The 23,605-nt window shown below is 37.1% G+C and overlaps 1 protein-coding gene and 1 long non-coding RNA gene across 3 annotated transcripts in view; one reads left to right on the forward strand and one right to left on the reverse strand.

The window, feature by feature from the left end:
* Window positions 1–23,605, forward strand: part of LOC105515401 (chromosome unknown open reading frame, human C3orf67) — a 317,628-nt gene that overhangs the window by 121,432 nt on the left and 172,591 nt on the right. For both annotated transcript variants that reach the window (XM_011947206.1, XM_011947205.1), the window contains exon 5: window positions 8,841–8,955. In XM_011947206.1, coding sequence (XP_011802596.1) covers window positions 8,938–8,955 — 18 coding nt within the window. In that variant the 5' untranslated portion in view covers window positions 8,841–8,937. The remainder of the gene's footprint in view (window positions 1–8,840; window positions 8,956–23,605) is intronic.
* Window positions 1–23,605, reverse strand: part of LOC105515400 — a 208,821-nt gene that overhangs the window by 89,853 nt on the left and 95,363 nt on the right. The window lies entirely within an intron of this gene.

Consider the following 23,605-nt stretch of genomic DNA (forward strand, 5'->3'; position numbering starts at 1 on the left):
GGCTCTTTTTGGTTCCATGTGAAATTTAAAGTAGTTTCTTTTAATTCTCTGAAGAAAGTCAATGGTACCTTGATGGGAATAGCATTGAACCTATAAGTTACTTTGGGCAATATGACTATTTTCCCGATATTGATTCTGCCTATCTATGAGCATGAAATGTTTTTCCATTTGTTTGTGTCCTCTCTTGTTTGCTTGAGCAGTGGTTTGTAGTTCTCCTTGAAGAGGTCCTTCACATCCCTTGTAAGTTGGATTCCTAGGTATTTTATTATCTTTGTAGAAATTGTGAATGGGAGTCCACTCATGATTTGGCTCTGTGTTTCTCTATTATTGGTGTATAGGAGTGCTTATGAATTTTGCACATTGATTTTGTATCCTGAGAACTTTGCTAAAGTTGCTTATCAGCTTAAGGAGATTTTGGGCTGAGATTATGGGTTTTCTAAATATACAATCATGTCATCTGCAAACAGAGACAATTCGACTTCCTCTCTCCCTATTTGAATACTCTTATTTCTTTCTCTTACCTGATTGCTCTGGCCAGAAATTCCAATACTCTGTTGAATAGGAAGGGTGAGAGAGGGCATCCTTGGCTTGTGCCAGTTTTCAAAGGGGATGCTGCCAGTTTTTTCCCATTCAGTATGGTACTGGCTGTGGGTTTGTCATAAATAGCTCTTATTTTGAGATATGTTCCATCGATACCTAGTTTATTGAGAGTTTTTAGCATGAAAGGGTGTTGAATCTTTTCTGCATCTATTGAGATGCCTTTTCTGCATCTATTGAGATAATCATGTGGTTTTTGTCATTGGTTCTGTTTATGTGATGGATTATGTTTATTGATTTACATATGTTGAACCAGCCTTGCATCCCAGGGATGAAGCCAACTTGACCGTGGTAGAGAAGCTTTTTATGTGCTGCTGGATTTGGTTTGCCAGTATTTTATTGAGGATTTTCACATCAATGTTCATCAGGGATATTGGCCTGAAATTTTCTCTTTTTGTTGTGTCTCTGCCAAGTTTTGGTCTCAAGATGATGCTGGCCTCATAAAATTAGTTAGGGAGGAGTCCCTCCTTTTCTGTTGTTTGAAATAGTTTCAGAAGGAATGATACCAACTCCTCTTTGTACCTGAGATTATGGGTTTTCTGTGACTGTGAATTCACCTGGTTCTGGCCTTTTTTTGGTTGGTAGGATATTAACTACTGCCTCAATTTCATAACTTGCTATTGGTCTATTCAAGGATTCGACTTCTTCCTGGTTTAGTCTTGGGAGGGTGTATGTGTCCAGGAATTTATCCATTTCTTCTAGATTTTCTAGTTTATTTGCAAAGAGGCATTTATATTATTCTCTGATGTTAGTTTGCATCTCTGTGGAATTAGTGATGATATCCCCTTTATCATTTCTTATTGTGCCTATTTGATTCTTCTCTCTTTTCTTCTTTATTAGTCTGGCTAGTGGTCTATCTATTTTGTTGATCTTTTAAAAATAACCAGCTCCTGGATTCATTGATTTTTTTAAGAGTTTTTTATGTCTCTATCTCCTTCAGTTCTGCTCTGATCTTAGTTATTTCTTGTCTTCTGCTAGCTTTTGAATTTGTTTGCTCTTGCTTCTCTAGTTCTTTTAATTGTGATGTTAGAATGTCGATTTTAGATCTTTCCCACTTTCTCCTATGGGCATTTAGTGCTATAAATTTCCCTCTAAACTCTGCTTTAGCAGTGTCCCAGAGATTCTGCTACATTGTGTCTTTGTTCTCATTGGTTTCAAAGAACTTGTTTATTTCTTCCTTAATTTCGTTATTTACAGTAGTCATTCAGGAGCAGGTTGTTCAGTTCCCATGCAGTTGTGAGTTTCTTAATCCCTAGTTCTAATTTGATTGCACTGTGGTCTGAGAGACTGTTATGATTTCTGTTCTTTTGCATTTGCTGACAAGTGTTTTACTTCCAATTATGTGGTCAATTTTGGAATAAGTGCAATGTGGTGCTGAGAAGAATGTATATTCTGTTGATTTGGGGTGGAGAGTTCTGTAGATGTCTATTAGGTCTGCTTGGTCCAAAGCTGAGTTCAAGTCCTGAATATCCTTGTTAATTTTTTGTCTCATTGATGTGTCTAATATTGACAGTGAGGTGTTAAAGTCTCCCTCTATTATTGTGTGGGACTTGAAGTCTCTTTGTAGGTCTCTAAGAACTTGCTTTATGAATCTGGGTGCTCCTGTGTTGGGTGAATATGTATTAGAGATAGTTAGCTCTTCTTGTAGTGTTGATCCCTTTACCATTATGTAATACCCTTCTTTGTCTTTTTTTATCTTTGTTGGTTTAAAGTCTGTTTTATCAGAGACTAGGATTGCATCCCCTGCTGTTTTTGAATTCCATTTGCTTGGTAAATCTTCCTCCATCCCTTTATTTTGAGCCTGTGTGTGTCTTTGCGTGCAAGATGGTTCTCCTGAATACAGCACACCAATGGATCTTGACTCTTTATCCAATTTTCTAGTCTGTGTCTTTTAATTGGGGCATTTAGCCTGTTTACATTTAAGGTTAATATTGTTATGTGTGAATTTGATCTTGCAATTATGATGCTAGCTGGTTATTTTGCGCATTAGTTGATACAGTTTCTTCATACTGTTGATGGTCTTTACAATTTGGTATGTTTTTTGCAGTGGCTGGTACCAGTTTTTCCTTTCCATATTTAGTGCTTCCTTGAGGAGCTCTTGAAAGGCAGGCCTGGTGGTGACAAAATCTCTCAGCATTTTCTTGTCTGTAAAGGATTTTATTTCTCCTTCACTTATGAAGCTTAGTTTGACTGGATATGAAATTCTGGGTTGAAAATTCTTTTCTTTAAGAATATTGAATTTTGGCCCCCACTCTCTTCTGGATCGTAGAGTTTTCGCAGAGAGACTCACTGTTAATCTGATGGGTTTCCCTTTGTGAGTAACCCAACTTTTCTCTCTGGCTGCCCTTAACATTTTTTCCTTCATTTCAACCTTGGAGAATCTGAGGATTATGTGTCTTAGGGTTGCTCTTCTCGAGGTGGTCTCTATATTTCCTGAATATGAATGTTGGCCTGTCTTGCTAGGTTGGGGAAGTTCTCCTGGATAATATCCTGAAGAATGTTTTCCTACTTGTTCCGTTCTCCCCATCACTTTCAGGTACACCAATCAAATGTAGGTTTGGTCATTTCACATAGTTCTATCTTTCTTGGAGGCTTTGTTCATTCTCTTTCATTCTTTTTTCTCTAATCTTGTCTTCATGCTTTATTTCATTAAGTTGATCTTCAATTTCTTATATCCTTTCTTCCGCTTGATTGATTTGGCTGTTGATACTTGTGTATGCTTCACAACATTCTCGTGCTGTGTTTTTCAGCTCCATCAAGTCATTTATATTCTTTTCTAAACTCGTTATTCTAGTTAGCAATTCCTCTAACTATTTTCAAGGTTCTTGGCTACCTTGCATTGGGTTAGAACATGCTCCTTTAGCTTGGAGTAGTTTGTTATTACCCATCTTCTGAAGCCTACTTCTGTCAAGTCCTCAAACTCATTCTCTGTCCAGTTTTGTTTCCTTGCTGGCAAGGAGTTGTGATTCTTTGGAGGAGAAAAAGCGTTCTGGTTTTTGGAATTTTCAGTCTTTTTGTGCTGGTTTTTCCTCATCTTCGTGGATTTATCTACCTTTGGTCTTCGATGTTAGTGACCTTTGGATGGAGTTTTTGTGTGGATGTCCCTTTTGTTAATGTTGATGCTATTCCTTTCTGTTTGTTAGTTTTTTTTCTAACAGTCAGGCCCCTCTGCTGCAGGTCTGCTGGAGTTTTCTGAAGGTCCATGCCAGATCCTCTTTCCCTGGGTATCATCAGTGGAGGCTGCAGAACAGCAAAGACTGTTGCCTGTTCCTTCCTCTGGAAGCTTCATCCCAGAGGGGCACCCACCAGATGCCAGGCAGAGCTCTCCTGTATGAGGTGTCTATCGACCCCTGCTGGGAGGTGTCTCCCAGTCAGGAGGCACAGGGGTCAGGGACCCACTTGAGGAGGCAGTCTGTCCCTTAGCAGAATTCGAGAACTGTGCTGAAGGATCTGCTGCTCTCTTCAGAGCCAGCAGGCAGGAATGTTTAAGTCTGCTGAAGCTGTACCCACAGCCACCACTTTCCCCAGGTGCTCTGTCCCAAGGAGATGGGAGTTTTATCTATAAGTGCCTGACTGGAGCTGCTGCCTTTCTTTCAGAGATGCCCTGCCCAGAGAAGAGGAATCTAGAGAGGCAGTCTGGCTACAGCGGCTTTGCAGAGCTGCATTGTGCTCTGCCCAGTTCGAACTTCCCAACTTCCCGGGGGCTTTGTTTATACTTTGAGGGGAAGACTGCCTACTTGAGCCTTAGTTATGGCAGATGCCCCTTCCCCCACCAAACTCTAGTGTCCTAGGTTGACTTTAGACTGCTGTGTTCTCAGTGAGAATTTCAAATCAGTGGATCTTAGCTTGCTGGCCTCCGTGGGGGTGGGATCTGCTGAACTAGACCACTTGGTTCACTGGCTTTAGCCCCCTTTCCAGGGAGTGAAGGTTCTGTCTCTCTGGCTTTCCAGGTGCCACTGGGATATGGAAAAAGACTCTTGCAGTTAGCTTGATGTCTGTCCAAACGGCTGCCCTGTTTTTGGCCTGAAACCCAGGGCCCTGGTGGTGTAGGCACCTGAGGGAATCTCCTGGTGTGCAGGTTGCAAAGACCGTGGGAAAAGCATAGTATCTGGGCCAGGATGCACTGTTCCTTATGGCACAGTCCCTCACAGCTTCCTTTGGCTAGGGGAGGGAGTTCCCTGACCCCTTGCATTTCCCAGGTGAGGCAACGCCCCACCCTGCTTTGGCTCACCCTCCATAGGCTGCAACCACTGTCTAACCAGTCCCAGAGAAATCAGCCGGGTACCTCAGTTGGAAATACAGAAATCACCTGCCTTCTGCATTTATCTCACTGGGAGCTGCAGACTGGAGCTGTTCCTATTCAGCCATCTTCTGGCGTATATCATTTTATTTTTCTTTCACAGCATAAAAATCTTCAACAAAATACTAGCCCAATTGAAATTTACTCCAAGAATACAAAGTTCATTTCACATTTGAAGATCAATGAGTATAATTAAATATATAGACAGGATAAAGGTGAAAAACAACAGGATCATTTCAACCACTATAGAAAAGGCATTTAACAAAATTTCACAACCTTTCATGATTGAAAAAAGAATGTCTAAAAAAGTAGAATGGAAGAGAACATCCTCAGTGTGATAAAGTAAACTACATCTAACATCATACTTAATAAGGTCAGAATGAACACTTTCTCCCTATGATTTTCTCCCTGTATTCTCATGATTTCTATTTAAGATATACTGAGGGTCCTAGCCATTGCAGTAATGCAAGAAAAAGAAATGAAAGGTATAAAGTTGAAAAAGCAGAAGTAAAACAGTCTTTATTCACTCTGGACATGATTGTTTATGTATAAAATTCTCAGGAATCTACAAAACAACTACTGGAACTCAAGAGTAAATTAAGCAAAGGTCAGAGGAAACAAGTACCATATAGAGAAATCAATCGAATGTCTATATACTAGAACCAAATGACTGGGAAATGAATTTTTTTTTTTCTTTTTTTGAGATGGAGTCTCGCTCTGTCACCAGGCTGGAGTGCAGTAGCACAGTCTCAGCTCACTGCAGCCTCCACCTCCCGGCTTCAAGCGATTCTCCTGCCTCAGCTTCCTGAGTAGCTGGGATTATAGCCGTGTGCCACCACAGCCAGCTAATTTCTGTATTTTTAGTAGAGATGGGGTTTCACCATGTTGACCAGGATCATCTAAATCTCTCGACCTCATGATCCACCCCTCAGCCTCCCAAAGTGCTTGGATTACAGGCATGAGCCTCTGCACCCGGCCCCGGGAAATGAAATTTTAAAATTCATTTTCAACTGTGTCAGAAGACAAAATACTTAGGAATAAATTTAACAAAAGATGTGCAGGGCTTCTAAAATGAAAAATATAAAACATTAAGAAAGAAATTAAGCAAAGCCTAAATAATTGGAGATACATATCATGTAAGTAGACATGATCAGTATCAATCTCCTGAAATTGATCTGTAGATTGAATACAATCCAAGTTAAACTCTCAGCACCTTTTTTTAAATAGAAATTGATAAATGGATTCTAAAATCCATATAAAAAAGCAAAAGCCAAACAAATCTTAAGCAAAACTAAAGTTGAAGGGTTTTTTTTTACCTGGTTTCAAGACTTACTCTAAATCTGCAGTGATCAAGATAGTGTATTATTAGTATAAGAATAGACAAATGGATCAGTGAAAAAAAAAGAATCAATAGACAATCCAGAAATACAACCTCACACTCATATATTTATGGTCAACTGATTTTCAACAAAGTACCAGGGCATTTCAGTGAAAAAAGGAGAGTCTTTAATAAATGGTATTGGGACAGTTGTATAAACATACAGAAAGAAAAGAACTCCAACCCCTATGTCATACAACTCACAGAAACTAATTTGGGATGAACTAAATGTAAAAACAAACTATAAAGATGTAGAAGGAAACATAAGAAAGTATTTGTGCAACTTTAGCCTGGGCAAGGATTCTTCAGGACACAGAAAGCACTAGCATAAATAATGGTAAACTATATTTCATGAAAATTCACCTCCCTTTTGCACAAGAATAGAGGCTCCAGAAGGATAGGAACCTTGTCTTTTTCATCACTGTCTCCCTGAGGTACTCCCAGCAATTTTCCTGGCTCAGTCTTTGTTGAATGTATGAATGAATGAATGAATAAATGTTCCTGTAGGTCCATATGAAGTGATAGTATTCTCAATCATTCCTCCATTTGGAGTTTGACTCTTAACTATTTAGATTAAAAATATGTAGTTTGGCTGGGCGCAGTGGCTCATGCCTGTAATCCCAGCACTTTGGGAGGCCTAGGCCGGCCGATCTCCTGTGGTCACTCATTCTAAACCAAGTTGGCCAACATAGTGAAACCCTGTCTCTACTAAAAATACAAAAATTAGCTGGGCATGGTGTCAAGCATCTGTAATCCCAGCTACTCAAGAGGCTCAGGCAGGAGAATCGCTTGAACCTGGGAGGTAAAGGTTACAGTAAGCCACGATCGCACCATTGCACTCCAGCCTGGGTGACAAGGGCGAGACTCCATCTCAAAAAGAAAAAAAAAAATGTCGTTTTATTCATGAAAGCACAGTAACCCTTTAATAAAACTGTGATAGATGAATTTTTGGTTAATGCAGTCCCTCTTTTTGTTACCTTTTCCTTTCTAGAATCCCAGTAGTCTTTCCTTTTATTTCCTAATCAGAACTTACAGAAGAGACCTAATAGCATCTCTGAGGACATGATTTTCCAAGCATATTTGATCCTGTACCCCATTAGTAAAATATTTGTACATACCTGCTATATAGGGGCATTTCTTCAGAAAATATATAAATATGTTACTATTCTGCTGTATAATGAGACATGCACAAAAATAACATTTTAAGAGGATGAGGTGAAAGTTCTAATGTTTTCTTCCTGCACTTCTGTGGATTGTTGCGTATCACTCCTCCTCCCCATGTGTTCATCCCACTTTGAAGACACTGCCTTAGGGTAAATGTGATACCATGTTTACATATATGTATATGTATCAGGGTATAATACTGCCATAGTGTTAATACTTCTTCATTTTAAAGCGTAGCTCTGACTATGGATTGAAAGACTTTGCGTTTTAAATGAATTTATGATATCATTTAGTGCAAGTAGGATGGAATTTTTAGGTCTGGAGCATACTCTGAAATCATCTCACTAATTTTTACTGTATTTATTCTTAACATTGTTTAATGATAGGTTTTTTCACTGAAAGATATGTAGAGTATTTTAGAGAGAAGCAATACTGAGATTAGAAAAGTGGGAAGGAGGGGGAATGAAAGTGCTGTAGAAAAGACAATGTCGATTTTAAAAACAGTTAATTACACTATAAATATTGACAACAGTGCATTTGAATGAAATGTCTTCTTGGGGGATTACTAAATATAGAAAATTAGCAGTGTAATGTGTCTAAACAAAGTTGTTCCCTAATAATGGGGAAAAATCATTCTCAAATAAAAAGACAGTGTTTAAAGAAGCATCAATTCTATAATATAGCAGCCTGAGACAGGTTTGGAGATTTTAAGCATGCTGTATTACCTCTGAGACCCAAAGGAAACAGAACATAAAAATGAACCTCTATCAGTTTGAAGCAAACCTAATCTTTGTGATCATGGCTGTGGTCTAAATCTATTAAAGATGTTCAAATTCAGTGTCCTTGGTATCACTGTGGGTTGACCTGAATAGTGAGCGATAAAGTTGTGTATTATAATTCTGGTTGGAAGATATGTGCTTAGGAAGTGAAACCGACAGCCAGTGTTTTGTGTCTGTCTCTAAGCAGACTAAGAGCCTATATAAAATGACAGATGCATTTTTAGGGAAAGAAATCCATAATGTTTTCCTATTTAGTAGGTGACAGTATGTCCCAAGATAACACAAGCTTAAGGGGCTGGAACAAGTATGGTTATTAAAGGCTAGCAGTTTCTCAGTTCATCCAAATTGAATTTTTTCGTAGGCTGGAGGACTGTGGAAATCTAGTGTAGAGTACTGAAATAAATTAGCATATTAAGTGAATGTATACATTCAGGCTTCTGAGCACTTTGAATTTAAGAAAGAAATTTTATTCTTGAAAGAAAAAGGCAATTCTTAAATTCTATGTTTGATCTTCCTGTTGAAAAGGGTCTATATGATAAATTATATCATTTTGATGATTATCCAAAGAAGTGGTTATTAAATTGATGGGAATCTTTCTGTCTTCTCTCCTCTATTTTTTCAGAATTACTGATTTAGGGAACATCAAAAGAAGATTATATTTATCAACGGTCCATAAGGAACTATCCTCCACCCCTCTTCATGCAAAAATTCCACTCTTCATGATCAAACGTAAAATTGTAAGTATCACGTGAATGTTGGCTAAAATACTGAATTCAATTCAGCAAATATTAATTATGGACTGACTCCAAATGTGAGGTACTTTGTTAAGTACCATGGTGGTATAAAAAATGAATACAATTCATGGCCTTTCTTCCCCTCTCTTGAAAGAGCTTAACATCTAAGTGGAATAACTTAATTATTTGAACATCTATAAAATCACCAAAACTGTGATACAAAGCACAGTGGAGAGAGAAATTGCTATTGGTACTGTGAAAGGGAAAGGAATCCATCTGACTGGGGATGGGGGAAGGCTTTCTGAAGGAGCTAGCACTTAGAATGGACTTTGGAGGACTCTTAAGATTTCAACAGGAAGACATAGGAAGCCAAGCATTCCAGCAAAAGCAACAGCATGGGCAGAAGCATGGAGGCTGGAAAGAGGTAACCTCCGGAGAACAACGAACAATTAATCATGGTTGTCAGGTTGAAAAAGAGCCCTAAGGAAACGTTGGTCTGACAGTACAAGAACCTGATGTGGGTTCAGACATTTTAAGTACGTTGTGTAACTTCTGAAGGGCCTGATTTTTCTGACAAGTCTTTGTCAAACTTCAGTCATTTCAATACTACTTTCAGTACCCTTTTTGTGTACTACCCATTCTAGTATGCACTTAAGACTTTCCTTTAAACCAACTCTCTCTCATTTAAATCAACTGTCTCCCTTTTTTTTTTTTTTGGCTTAAATTTATTTTAAAAGAAAACTTTGTACCACTTTTATAAGTGGAAAACCAGTGTAATTTTCCCAAAATACAAGATAAAAATAAACATACTAAAAACAAAACAATATTTTAAAGTCTAACTGGGTACTGTTTCTTGTTTAAGGTTCTGTCCTGAGGGCTACTCTTTGTTAAAAAGAGTTTATCAAGGATTAGATACATGTTCAGCCATTCTCCCTGTCATAGTTAGGACTGAAGGAAAACTGATAAAGGGACATTTTTATTCCAGGATCCAGAGTTATTTAATGCTGCACCCATATACAGTCTAAAATCATTTCACAAATGGTACATATTCCACTCTTTGGGAACTACTATGGTAGAGAAAAGGAAGTCATTAAAGCTTTTGGGCTAGAGAAGGACCACACAGTCAGTTCTGTGCCTTGGGAAGATTAATCTGGTGGTAATATTTGCAATGATTTGGAGGGGGTAGAAATCGGAAGTGAGGAAGTTATTTGCAATCATCCAGATTAGGGTTAGTGAGGACTGTGGAGACGAGGGTAGGGGAGCAGTGGAGGAATGGATGTGAAGCAACATCAGAAACTTATAGTCAGATGAGCTAAGACATGTATGTAAACAGACCTTTTCCATACAGTGTGGTACATTCTGTGAGAGCAAGAATCAGAATGAACTACAGAGTAAAAGGAGAGTTGTCAGAGAAGGCCCCCTGAAAAAGGGGGTGCCTGAGCTTGGCCTTGAAAGACAGAAAGGCATTAACCAGTTGAAGAAGGGGAGAGTAGTGCTCCTGGAAGAGAACAAACAGCATTAAGGGTAGCTGCATGGTATACAGACAAGCCCAGTGATCTAGCGTTGCTGAAGAGAACCAAGGAGGTTCCAACAAGGGAGAATAGTTGAGATTGGAAAGTAGGGAACGTGTCAATCATAAGTAACTGTAATAAGAAGTTTTGGTATATCGGGAAAGAGACAGGGCCATGAGCTAAGAGGACGGAAAGTGGCAGCATGGAGTGCATACTGACCATTTCTTTCAGTAGGCAGATCTGCTGGGCTTGCTGTTCATGTAGACATAAGTAAAAAATGGGAATTAAACATAACTTTGGAGATTGGCAGCCCTGTAATAAAAATGAGCTGGATCATGGAATAAATGGATGGTTTCTGTTTGCAGTAGAAGTTTTAAAAATTCATTTAATATTAAATATCCATAAATGCTTGAACATTAAATGTGAAGACTCCAGTTATTGAAGTTAAACCATTTAAGACATTTAGGGAAATGCCTTACAAATAAAATTGTGTTCATCATTTTGTGTTTAGGTATTGATTTCCTTATTCATGTAAGATTCTTCAGAGTTCATTGTTAATCTAAGAGTTAAAGCCCATGTGAGACAAACACACTATTCAGTGTGTAGTTAATAAATCAAATTTGTCACTACCTTGCTTTTGTGAGTTCAGTCACCCTTGTCAGTTAACTACCTCTGAAGTCTAGATATTTCATCAAAATCTGAGCATTATGTATGTGGCTGTAACCCACACACAGTGTACATTCATGAAAATCCAGTATTTGAAAATAAAATATTATCTTTCTATTATAAGTAAACCCCACAAGTATCTTGATGAGATAGAAAGTGAACTTGACTGAAAGATCTTTCATATTCGATAAATGAGTTTTTCAGATGAATGTGTGTTATGTGTTTACAGTGCAGGGTATGTAATGACATAAACAATTTAGTATTTATAAAGGAAGGAGCTATAATAGGTACTGTGGAGCAAAGTTTCCTAATCCTTTTCAATTCATCTATCTTCCTCATGTTTCTACCCCTGGACAAGTGGCTCAATAGAGAATATAAAAAAACAGATGTAGGCAAGAAAGTTAAATATGGCTGTTAAAAAATTAGTGATATGAAGAAATCATATTAGTGACTACCCTAGGTGACTTCAGCTCATGTTATGCTAAATTTTAAAAAGCAAAATGGTCATAGCATATCTAGAACTTTCCTTCCAAATACGGTAAATCTAGAAAACATTTGAAGCAGACCTAAACAATAAGAAACAGATACGGCATTTATTTCCATGGTGTTCTCCTCAGGCCCATATGCCAACGCAGTGAGATCATCAAGTCATAATTACTTGTAATATGTTCCAATTACTCTATATTTTATTACATATATAACATATAAATAGTATGTAGGGGTTAAGAACATAGAATCTGGATTCTGACACTTACTAGTTTTGTGGTCCTGTGCAAGGTTTCTGTTTCATTTTCTTCATCTATAAAATGCAGGTAATATGAAATATACACACCATTAAGGTTGTTGTGAGGATTTACATGAATTAATAAGCATAAAGCTCTTAGAACAGTGCTTGGCACAGAGTAAGTTCTAGATATGGATTGTTAAGTCCTGTCTGATCTATAGATGCTACTTCTTCCAGGAAGCACACTATGATTTCCCCTCTACAGATTAGATATTTTGGGCATAGCTCATCATTGCCATTCACAATTTCATAACCCTCATAATACCTCTCCACCTTGCACTTTAACAATCTGTTTACTTGTGTGTTTTTCCCAGTAGACTACAAGCATGTCTTATTTTCCCAGTAGACTACAAGCATATCATCTCCAGTCCCTATCAGTGCATGGCATATAGTAAGTGATCAATAAACGTTTATTGAACAAATCGGCAAGTCTTAAAGTGTCTCCTGACATGGGAGAAAAAAAATAATGATATTATCATGGCCAAATTATATAAGCTTTCTAAATGTGCTTGGTGATTCCACAAATGCTCATGAATATTCAAATATTAAGAAATTTGGTTTGAAAACTTGCTCTCATTCCTCCCAATCCAAGAGGTGCTTGGCAGCAGAGGGTCTTTCCTTTCTGCTGCTAGTATGCTCTATTCCCAAAGAGTCCTTATTTAATTAAAGCTGAGTTGTGTTTTAGGGGAAATTTCTCCAGAGAGCAGCAAGGTGGCAGAGAGCATCTCACCCATTCAAGATGCCATCTTTAGGGGCCTTCCTGGTGTTGGCGTTTTTGCCAAAGCATTCTTCACTTCTTTCTACCCCTTAGGAACTAGTAGATATTTTGTTGGCAAACCTCAAAACAGCATTCTGAAAGCATTTCAGCTAGCATTTATAAATCAGGAAATTTCATGTAAAATTCCTAATTTCAGACCTTCCTTGAAAAAGGTCAGATTTTTCAACATTGAACCTGCCTTATCGCACACAAGCACTCGGTGGGAGGTAAGTAGTAATGGCACACTTCTAAGAAGGTGTAAGCTCGCCTGTGAAATTGAATCCTCTTCACTCATAAGATATGCAGGTGGACTCAGACCCTTCTTGCCTCACTTATTTCGGTTTTCTGCCTGGGTCTTCTAGGTGTTCATTGGCAACCCTTGATTTACAGGATAAATGCCAAATGGTCCACTTTGCCTTGAGTTTTTAGCAAAGTCCTTTAGGTAGCCAGAGGCTGCAAATAAAGGTAATATTCTTCCAGCCACACCAAAATGAATATTTAACATAGGCCACTTTCTGTCCCAAATGGCTTTAAATGTTCCTTTCAAATAAAAATTTTTATATTTCATGTTATTTTTAGCTGTGAAGAGTCACTTTAATATTTAAGTTATAATAATTTATGCTTTTAACTTGGGTTTTCAATGGCAAGAACAATTTTAAAAATTAAAAGCTATCAGATTAAATAGTAGAAGTACCCACTTAGTTGAGACTCACTGGAATCAATCTTAGTTCTTTAATGTAATTTCAATTAGTTGATGCTGGTGTCAGATGAACATCAATGTTTCGTTACCAAAGTATGTATTAATGTACAGTAGGTTTAATTCCATTTGAATAAGAAGTTCAGTTATGAGATATCATTCAGCATAAATCATTCACTGGAGATATAACAACGTGCCATGATAAATTATAATGCCAGAGTCTTTTAGTAACCTCTAGAATTAAGACACCCAATGTTTGTCATGTAAATGGATAAAATTACTCTTTAGGAGCTATTCCATCTTGAACCACAACTCTGATGGAATATTTTATAGCTTTTATTACAAACTGGAAGTCTGGTATAATATTTTTAAAACTTCCCCTCATAGATCATTTTTTCCTTAGAGCCAATGGAAGTTTGAGGTTTTTAATAGTGTTTAATTTCTTGAGTGTCATTGATTGAGAAGGGAATGGAGGAGGCAGATTTATTCAGACAAAAGGTCATTTAGAAATATGTACAAGATACAATTAGAGAATGTCTCTTAATGATACCATTCTAACCTAGAATTCATTGTAATGTTGATGGTACGTGATTGAGAGATTTTTAATGTTTTCATCTCATTTATGTGAATATTATTTTTTCTTCTTCTTCTTCTTCTTCTCCTTCTCCCTCTCCTTCTCCTTCTCCTTCTCCTTCTCCTTCTCCTTCTCCTTCTCCTTCTCCTTCTTCTTCTTCTTCTTCTTTTTTTCTTCTTCTTCTTTTTGTTTTTAATGGAGTCTCACTCACTCTGTCGCCCAGGCTGGAGTGCAGTGGCACGATCTCGGCTCACTGCAACCTCTACCTCTCGGGTTCAAACAACTCTCCTGCCTCAGCCTCCTGAGTAGCTGGGACTATAGGCAGCCACCATCACACCTGGCTAATTTTTGTATTTTTAGGAGAGACAGGGTTTCACCATGTTAGGCAGGCTGGTCTCGAACTCCTGACCTCAAATAATCCACCTGCCTCAGCCTCCCAAAGTGCTGGGATTACAGGTATGAGCCGCTGTGCCTGGCCCGAATATTATTTTAAATATCTTTTTTCTTTCCCTACTTACTGAGTCTAATATGGGTATTGAAGAAATCTGGGGAAAGGAGAACTGTCTTATGCCTTCTTATGCTGGTCCTGAATGGTTAAGTAGGCACAACTAATTCAAAATAAGTTTATTCTGGAAAACAGATGATTACCTAGCTTTAGCTTTGGGTCACTCCATTTTCAAAATGCTTAAATTGGCAGAATGCTGTTAGGATTAACATGTGGCCTCTGGAGCTAGATTCTGTGGGTTCAGATTCTGGTTCTGTCACTTCCTGACTATAGGCCCTTGAGCAAATCAGTTGGTCTCTCTGATTTAGTTTCCTCAACAGTTAGATAGTGCAATAATAGAACTTGCTTAATAGACCAGTTGTTAGGATTAAGTAGGTTATGACTTAAAACAGTGCCATACTCATAGTAAGTGCTCAGTCTGTTAGCTGACGTTGTTATTATTTTACTATTTTCTATTGACATGAATCCATGTTTATTAACTTGTAAATATGGTATCATCATAAACCTCTGAACTTACAGTTTATTTTAATTAAAAAATATTGATTGAGTTCCTGCTGTGGGCCAAGTTCTGTGCCAGATGATTTGAATCCAAAGGTGAATGGAACATGGTCTTTCTTCTTGAGGAGATTATAATGTGGCAGAAAAGGCAAACGTGTAAATAATTATTGATAATGGGCTATGGTAAGCACCAAACTAGTCTTGTGAGATAAGTACTACTGGAGGAAAATATCAGACTTTTCTACAGTAAGTATGGCACTGGCATCTGAATCTGGGAAGAGCCTCGGACTGCTTCCACTTATGGTGGAAGGGGGAGGGGAGCTAGCTGAAATAAGAGAGACAGAAAGAGAAAGAGGAGGCATTGTCAGGCTCTTTTCATCAACCAGTTCTCATGAGAACTAAGAGTGAGAACTCATTCACTTCCTTGAGAATGTCACCAAGCCATACATGAGGGATCTGCCTCCATGACCCAAACACCCCCACCAGACCCCATCTCTAACATTGGGTACCAACTTTCAACATGAGACTTGATGAGGCCAAATAAGACATATCCAAACCGTAGCAATAACTAGTCAGCCAATTGAGGAGGTTAACGGAATGCTAAAAAAAAGTTTTTAATCCAAAAGATTGTAGGATTAGAGAACTGAACAAAGAACAGATGGAACCAATTGAAAACAAAAAGCAAGATGGTAGCCTTCAATTCAAACATATCAAAGTCATTACATTAAGTGGAAATGGACTAAATGCTCCAATTGAAAGGCAGAGATTGTTAGGTTGATTAAAAGCAAGAGACAATTGCATGCTGTTTATAAAAAGTGCACATTAAATTTAAAGACACAGGTTACAAATAAAAAGATGAAAGTAAGATGATATACCATGCAAATACTAATCATAAAAAAGCTAGAGTATCTATACTAATAGCAGACAAATTAGACTTCAGGACAAGGAACAGTATGTAATGAGGGATGTTTCACAATGATAAGGAGGTTAAATGATGAAGAAGATATAACAATCCTTAATGTGCACACATCTAATAACAGAGCTTCAAAATGCATGAAGCAAAAACTAACAAAACTAAACAGAATGGTAAATATGCAAGTGTAGCTGGAAATTCCAAGACTCCTTGCCCAGAAATTGACAATCACTAAAGATAAAGACTTGAAAAACACTACCAATTTGACCTATTTGACATTTGCAGAACATCTGACAACTGCAGGATACACATAATTTTCAAGTGCACATGGGGCATTCACCAAAATATATGATATGTTAGGCCATATTTAACAAATTTAAAAGATTGAAATCATATATAGTGTGCCCTGTGCTATAAGGGAATTAAATTATATATCAATAAAAAAAAATAATTGGATAATCCCCAAGCACTTTGAAATAAAGTAACATACTTCTAAGTAATCTATATGTAAAAAAATTAGAATATTAAAAAATAATATAGCTGATTTTAAATGATAATGAAAATAAAGCATACCAAAATGTGTGGGATGTATCTGAAGCAGTCACTGAGTGCCTAAAGGGAAATTTATAGCTTTTAATGATTACATTCAAAAAGAAAAAAAGACTTAAAATTAATTATATAAGCATCTAAGAAAGGTAGAAAAACAAGCAAATTAAACTGATGTGTACAGAAAGATAGAAGTAATTAAAAGAATAATTCAATGAAATAAAAAATAGGTGATGGAGAAATTAATGAAAACAAAAATTGATTCTTTGAAATGATTAATAAAAGTGATAAATCACTAGCTGGACTGATCAAGAAAAAAAAGACAGAACATACACATTGCCAATATCAAGTATGAAAGCAGGGAAAAAGGAAATGAAAGGAATATTATGAACAATTTTATGCCAATGAATTTGACAACTTAGATAAGTGGGAAAATTCTTTTAAAGACACAAATAGCTAAAATTGATACTAGAAGAAATAGAAAATGTGGATAGCCTTATATCTATTTTTAGAAAGTGAATTTGAAAAACATTCCGTAAAAGAAAATCTAGGTCCAGATTGCTCTACAGATAATTCTCCTAAAATTTAAGGAGTAATAATACCAATTTAAAACTCTTTTCTCAAATAATAAATAAGGAGGAACATTTCCCAACTTATACATGAGGCCAGTATAATTGATATAAAATCAGACAAAGATATTAAAAGTTCTCAAAAGAGCTGTAAATCAGTATCCCTCATGAACGTGGACATATGGCTCCTTAACACCATGATCCAGTGGCATTTATTCCAGGATTTCAAGGTTGGTCTTGATTTGAAAATCAATATAATTTATCACATTAGCAGAATAAAGGAGGAAAATCATAAAATTATCTCAATAGATGCAGAAAAATTATTTGAACAAATTTATGAGCCATTTATGATAAATATTTACATTAAACTAGGAATAGAAGGAAACTTCTTGAACTTGGTAAAGAGCCTTTGTGAAAAGCATACAACTAAATCACACTTACGATAAAATATTGACTGCTTACTCCCTAAGATGGGAAATAAGGCAAGACTATCTACCTAATTAGTAGATGGCTGGGCATGGTGGCTCATGCCTGTATTCCCAACAATTTGAGAGGCTGAGATAGGAGGATTGTTTGAGCCCAGGAGTTCAAGACCAGCCTGGACGACATATGCAGACCCCCATCTCTACAAATAATTTTTTTAAATTAGCCAGGCATGTTGGCTTATGCCTGTGGTCCCAACTGTTTGGGAAGCTGAGGTGGGAGGATCACCTGAGCCTGGGAAGCGGAGGCTGTGGTCAGTCTCCACTGGCAGTGATCACTTCACTATACTCCAGCCTAGGCCACAGAGCAAAACCCTGTCTCAAAAAAAAAAAAAAAAAGAATATTCACCCTAACCACTTGTATTCAGCATTGTATTAGAGAACTAGAGGACCCAGCCTGTGCAATAAGACAATTAAAAATTAAAAATAGAAAGATTGGAAAGGAAAATGTAAAACTTTCTTTGCAAACAATGTGATCATTTATGTAAACAATTCTAAGGAGTCTATAAAAACAAAACAACCTACTAGAGTAAATGAGTTTAGCAGAGTCACAGCATGTAAGGTAGGTCAGTAGACCAAAATCAGTTGTATTTCTATACAGTAGCAATAAACAATTAAAAGTTTCAGGTTTTAAAGATATTTTCAATATCATTAAAACTCTGAATACTCATGAATAAACTCAACAATATCTATGTATATAGGTCTTTACACTGAAAACTGTAGAACTACTGAGAGAAGTCGGAGAAGACCTGCATAAATGGAGAGAGATACTGTGTTCATGGATTGCAAGACTGTATTTGTTAAGATGCCAGTGCTCTCTATATTGATCTGTAGATTCAATCTAATTCCAGTTGAAATCTCAGCAGGCTGTTTTTGCAGAAATTAACAGACCCATTCTAAAATTTATATGGAAAGTCAAAAGACTGAGAATATGTCAAAACAGTTTCCAAAAAGTACTTATATCTCATGATTTCAAGGCTTGGTTTAAAGCCTAAGTAATTAAGACACTGTAGTATTGGCACAGATACCAGTAACAACAGTTTTATTCATAATAGCCAAAACCTTTAAATAATCTAACTGTTCAAAACAGAAGAATGAGCAAATTGTGATGTATTCACCAAGTGGAGTACTACTCAGCAAAATAAGAAAAAACTACCAATATACACAACACTGATGAGCCTTAAATATTATGCTGAATGAAAGACACCATTTACTATGATTCCATTTATATAAAGTTACAGAACAAACATAAATAATCTAAGGTGAAAGAAATCAATGGTTGCCCTTGGGGGGTGGGTTCTGGTATTATTTGGGAAGCTGCACAGGATCTGCCTGGGGTGATTAAAACATCCTATATCTTGATGGGATGTGATATGCAGGTGTATGATATGGTCAAAACTAATTGAATTCTATCCTTAACATCTGTGCATTTCATAGTATGAAAGCCAGAAAGATTTTGTGGTTGACATTTATTGAGCACAAATGATATACCAGGTACTATTATAAGTGTTTGCATGTACTTAAACATTTAATCCAAACAACTCTATGAGGAACGTGTATTATTATCACCGTTTTATAAATGAGGAAAAGGAGGCTCAGAGAGGTTTAGTAACTGGGAACATTATATAACTAGTAAGTGGTGAGGCAGGCTGGTATCCAAATCCAGACAGTTTGGCTCCAGAGCCCAGACTCTTGCATCCCTGGGAAGAATATATTTCAAAGGAGTTGCAGTATGGTTTAACTAGAGGCAGTTTCCAAACAGATTTTTAAAAAATAGACTGTGTGACTTGATAATTAAAATAATGTCCAGTTCAAAATATAAAAAGTGAATGAATTCAGAATAATGAAGTTAAGTCTCAAAATGTAACCTTATGAGTGGATTCGGAACAGAGGAGAGGCAGGTTTTTGAAGGAAAAAGAGTTAAAGGACCATTAGGATGTTGAACAGGATGTTAGAAGATGAGATGAACCTGGGTCCAGCTTTTTTCAGGAGTGTGAATAGAGGATGGTGTGGGTGCATCTGTAGGAGTGACAGGAATGTCCAGGGAGTGATTGAATAAAGACTGGTAACCCTAAAAGGGTAGTGGAGCCTGTCTTTGCAATGCCTTGGGCTTCAAAGATGATAGAATTCCAAGTCAGAAATGCACACCCTCTCCCACTGCCTCCCAGCCCCTTGACCTCAAAATAGAGGGCTGTAGAAGCACAAATGACCCCATAAGTGAACTTCAACTCCAGAGTTGAAGGAGAAGTAATATCTCAGAAAAAAGCTATGTTTCACTGATAGTAACGTGTCTAAGACTCTTAGAAAAATGCAGAGAATGTAAGTACTTTTCATAAATAAGAATTTTAGGGGGCACAGTGAAAGTGGCTTGAGGATGAAACTATGATTTCAATAAGAGATAGTTTGCTCCATGTGGGTAGGAATTGGGAGGTACACACAGATTGCTGAACAAATATTGTGACAATACTTCTGCAAGAAACTTGCCCTTTCTTGGTTCAGCCAAGAGCAAGGTCTGGCAGCTCTGTCAGCCCCAGCTTTCCTTCCTCTCCTCCCCTCTCTCCATAGAAGGACTTGTCATGATTTGCTTTTCCTAGGGAAAATGTTTTTAATACATTAGTAATAGGTAATTGCTTCTTCTAACCTTGTAAATATAAAATTACAATTTCAATCTCTGCTTATACCACTTATTAAACACAATATAGTAATAGAGATGAATAAGGTCATTGTAAGCTGATTTTCTATCGAGAAATTATAACTAAAGTGAAAAATTATTTTTAAAGCCACAAGAATAAACATCATAAGACCCTGGTCTCTGTAGACCGTTATGGGAGTGAGAAAACAGAATGAGGTTCTAAAACTCTGTGAAGTGATGTACTTTAGGATTGCCAGGGTATGAAATTGTGGCTTCTTGTTTGTCATTTCCTTTTGGAAGGACAGTGCTGGCTAGAACTGTGCACTGTTAGTAACACAGGCTTTTTCTGCACTGACAAATGTAACTAATTTCTTGAGATCTTTTCTATAGTAATGGCAGAGAATAGGAGCATAGGGAATCAAAAATATGCCCCCAAGGATTTATTATTTGATGCACTAGAACTTGTGGGGTATGTGTGTGTGTGTTCACAGAATTTGCACTCCTTTCAACAGTATAATAAAGCCATATTCCAAACATGAGTTAGTAAAAACTAGAAATTCAGGCTTTGAATCATTCTGTCACCCTTTGCCAGTCAACTCTTTTATGCAAAATTCCATGCTGGAAATAAATAGCATAAACTTACTTATTAATCCAGGCAACATACTAAATAGAACTGTCTTTTCTCTTTCAGATTTCTGTCTTCTTTGGCATACTTTTTATGCATCAGAAGGACCAATAATTATGGACATTTTAGATCAAGTTATTTCTTGCTGGACTAGAGTTGCACATAGGAATATAGTAATTAGAGATCAAGAAAGATGTCAAAAAGGGATTTTTAAGAGTGAATATCATCAAGAATAATGAAAATAATATTTTATAAAGTTCAGCTGTAATTCAGATAATCTACCTGTTGGTAGTAGAGAGTTTATACACTTTTCCAATATTTCAGAAAATATATCACAGCATTTATATGAACAATGAGTTATTTGTTGAAGCATATGAAAATTGGAAGCTTTATCAGTATCAGCTAAACCAAAAAATAATTTCTGCTCCCTCTAACCAAGGGGGATTTGTGAAAGTTATTTCCATCTTTTTTACAAACCACCCCTATCTGTATTCCCAGAAAATTGATTCATTAAATAAAGTTATCAGTTCCCAGACATTTATTTGTTGAATGATTATAAAATGAAAGATTGAGTGTATGTGTGTAAGCATGCACACATACACTCAATGCCCACACTCAGTGTACATACACACACATCTTCATGTGTTCATACACACACACACACACACACACACACACACATATGCATACCGTTATTTGTTTAGTACATTCCATGAAGCATGAATCCAGGTTGAAAGAATAAAAGGAGCATGACCATGATGGATAAGAAAAGTGTATAGTGGGTAAGGATCTGGTTTCTTAGGACTCAGAGTTTTTGAAGGAGGTTGGAACTGACTCCCAAGCAGAGCTGGCAGTGTAGCCAGCTGGAGATGGTCTAAATAGGTAATAAAGGGGCAGCACCCTGAGAAGAAATGCCCAGCATGTCATGTCCATGCCACGCTGGGCCTGGAAAATGTATTTGTTGTTCAAAACCAAACTCAGATGTCACCTCCAAGTCTCCTAGATGGGAAGACTTAGAGTCAAAGAAAATAAAGCAGATAATTTTAAAAAACAATGGTTAACTGTCAAGATATTTTTAAAGTTGTATAAGGAAGGAAAAGGTAATCATGGAGAGCCACTTGGCTCAGTTGTATACAGTATTTACATAGTCACAAAAAAGAAAACACATAATATGGACTTTAAGGGAAAAAATGAGAGCAAATGAGAAACAAATAATTATCCAGGGAGGATGAAGTGGGGGAAGCAGGGTATTAGCTAGCTAAGTCTTATCAACCATATTAGGAAGTCAGTAGATAGTGTCTAAAATTGATGAATCAAGAGGCATTACTTTAAAATACAAAGGGAAGAAACAGTTAAATGAGTCGACAGTATGATCAGATGAGGGTAGGGTGACAAAGAACTGTATTTTGTATGAAACTTTTGGTGCTATCTGGCTTATATTTGCATACCATAATACAATTTTTTTAATGTTTTTTTCAAATAAGGCTTTCCTAAACCCCCCACATCCCCACCATGAGCCCCCTCTGTAGTAACTGTATTAGGTAGATACCACATGTGTGCCTTCCTTCCCAGACTGGAAGGACTGTCTTATTTATGTCTGTACCTCTGGAGCCAAGCCCAGAGTCTAACGCATGATAGGTACTCAGCATGTGTGGGGAAGAATGGGTCACTGGAATTGCTGACTAATGAACCAGCTGAATGGTTGGGATTGGGGCATGATAAGAAATCTTTTAGTACTAGGAACCACGTTTATACAACAATAATAATGCTAATATAATAATAAGGTTAATGATTATGATTGGATATCTAGAAACCCCAACACATCCATCCCCTATAACCTGCATTTCACTAAGCCACAGTGTTCCACTCTGTGGCGTATCTACTGGATTTGTCCCTTATACTCTACTTCCTACATCAGCTTCCTAGCCAGCCCTCCTTACTTCGTGTTTAGACGACTGACAGGGACCGAGCTAGTCTTTCTGTGCCTTGGTGCTCTCCATTCTGCCTCCTTTCCCCGACCAACCCCATCTCCCACCTCAAAATATTCCTGCATCATGGTTTGTCCAAACTTCTCAACACTCTGCTTTTGCACATTCTTTTGTAAAGAACCACAATGATGCTTCACCCTATCCAGATGCTCTGAAACCTGGCCTCACTGGGCCATCTTACATTACTTCATTCCTCTCCAGTGTTCAACATTCTGCCAGTCAAGCCAATCACACTATTACTTTACTCTCAGTCTACCTGCTGCCTTTGCTGACACCAGGCTCCTTTCTCCACAAAGACCAGAGCATTGCCACAGCCTGCAAATGTAATTTTACTGTTGAGACATCTACGCAGAAAATACTCTTCATGTATTTAATAAATAATGTATTTTGGTCTCTTTTACTTTTTCTACTGTGGAAACAACCTAAGGTTCACCTCCATATTAAAATCAGCATTCCTAGATAGATAAGATTTGTCTTTAAAATATATATATATATACACACACACACACACACACACACACACACACACAGGACCTTATGTAAACTTTGCTTCTAAGCAAATAATGGAAGAGCCCAATATTTTAAAAGAAACAAATAAAATATTAATACTACTTTTCATTTCAAAAATTATTTTTCTGGCTTTTGTCCTATAGTCTTAAATATGTCTTCATTTCTTGCTAAATGATTTTTTTTCATTTTCTTTAACCATTTAGAAAATTTGTTTGATGAAGTATTGAGGGGTCTAATTGTTTAATGGGCAGAAATTAGTCCCTAAAAGAGTACTTTGAAAACTGGCAAATACCAGGCATAATTACAAATTCTTTAGAAGAATCTATTTCTGTACGATAGGTTAATTGGTTATAAGTAGACAGTACCGACCACAATTTAAACCCAGCTTCTAATTTC

Source organism: Colobus angolensis, unplaced genomic scaffold (assembly GCF_000951035.1).
Source record: "Colobus angolensis palliatus isolate OR3802 unplaced genomic scaffold, Cang.pa_1.0 Scaffold26, whole genome shotgun sequence".
Classification (NCBI taxonomy): Eukaryota; Metazoa; Chordata; class Mammalia; order Primates; family Cercopithecidae; genus Colobus; species Colobus angolensis.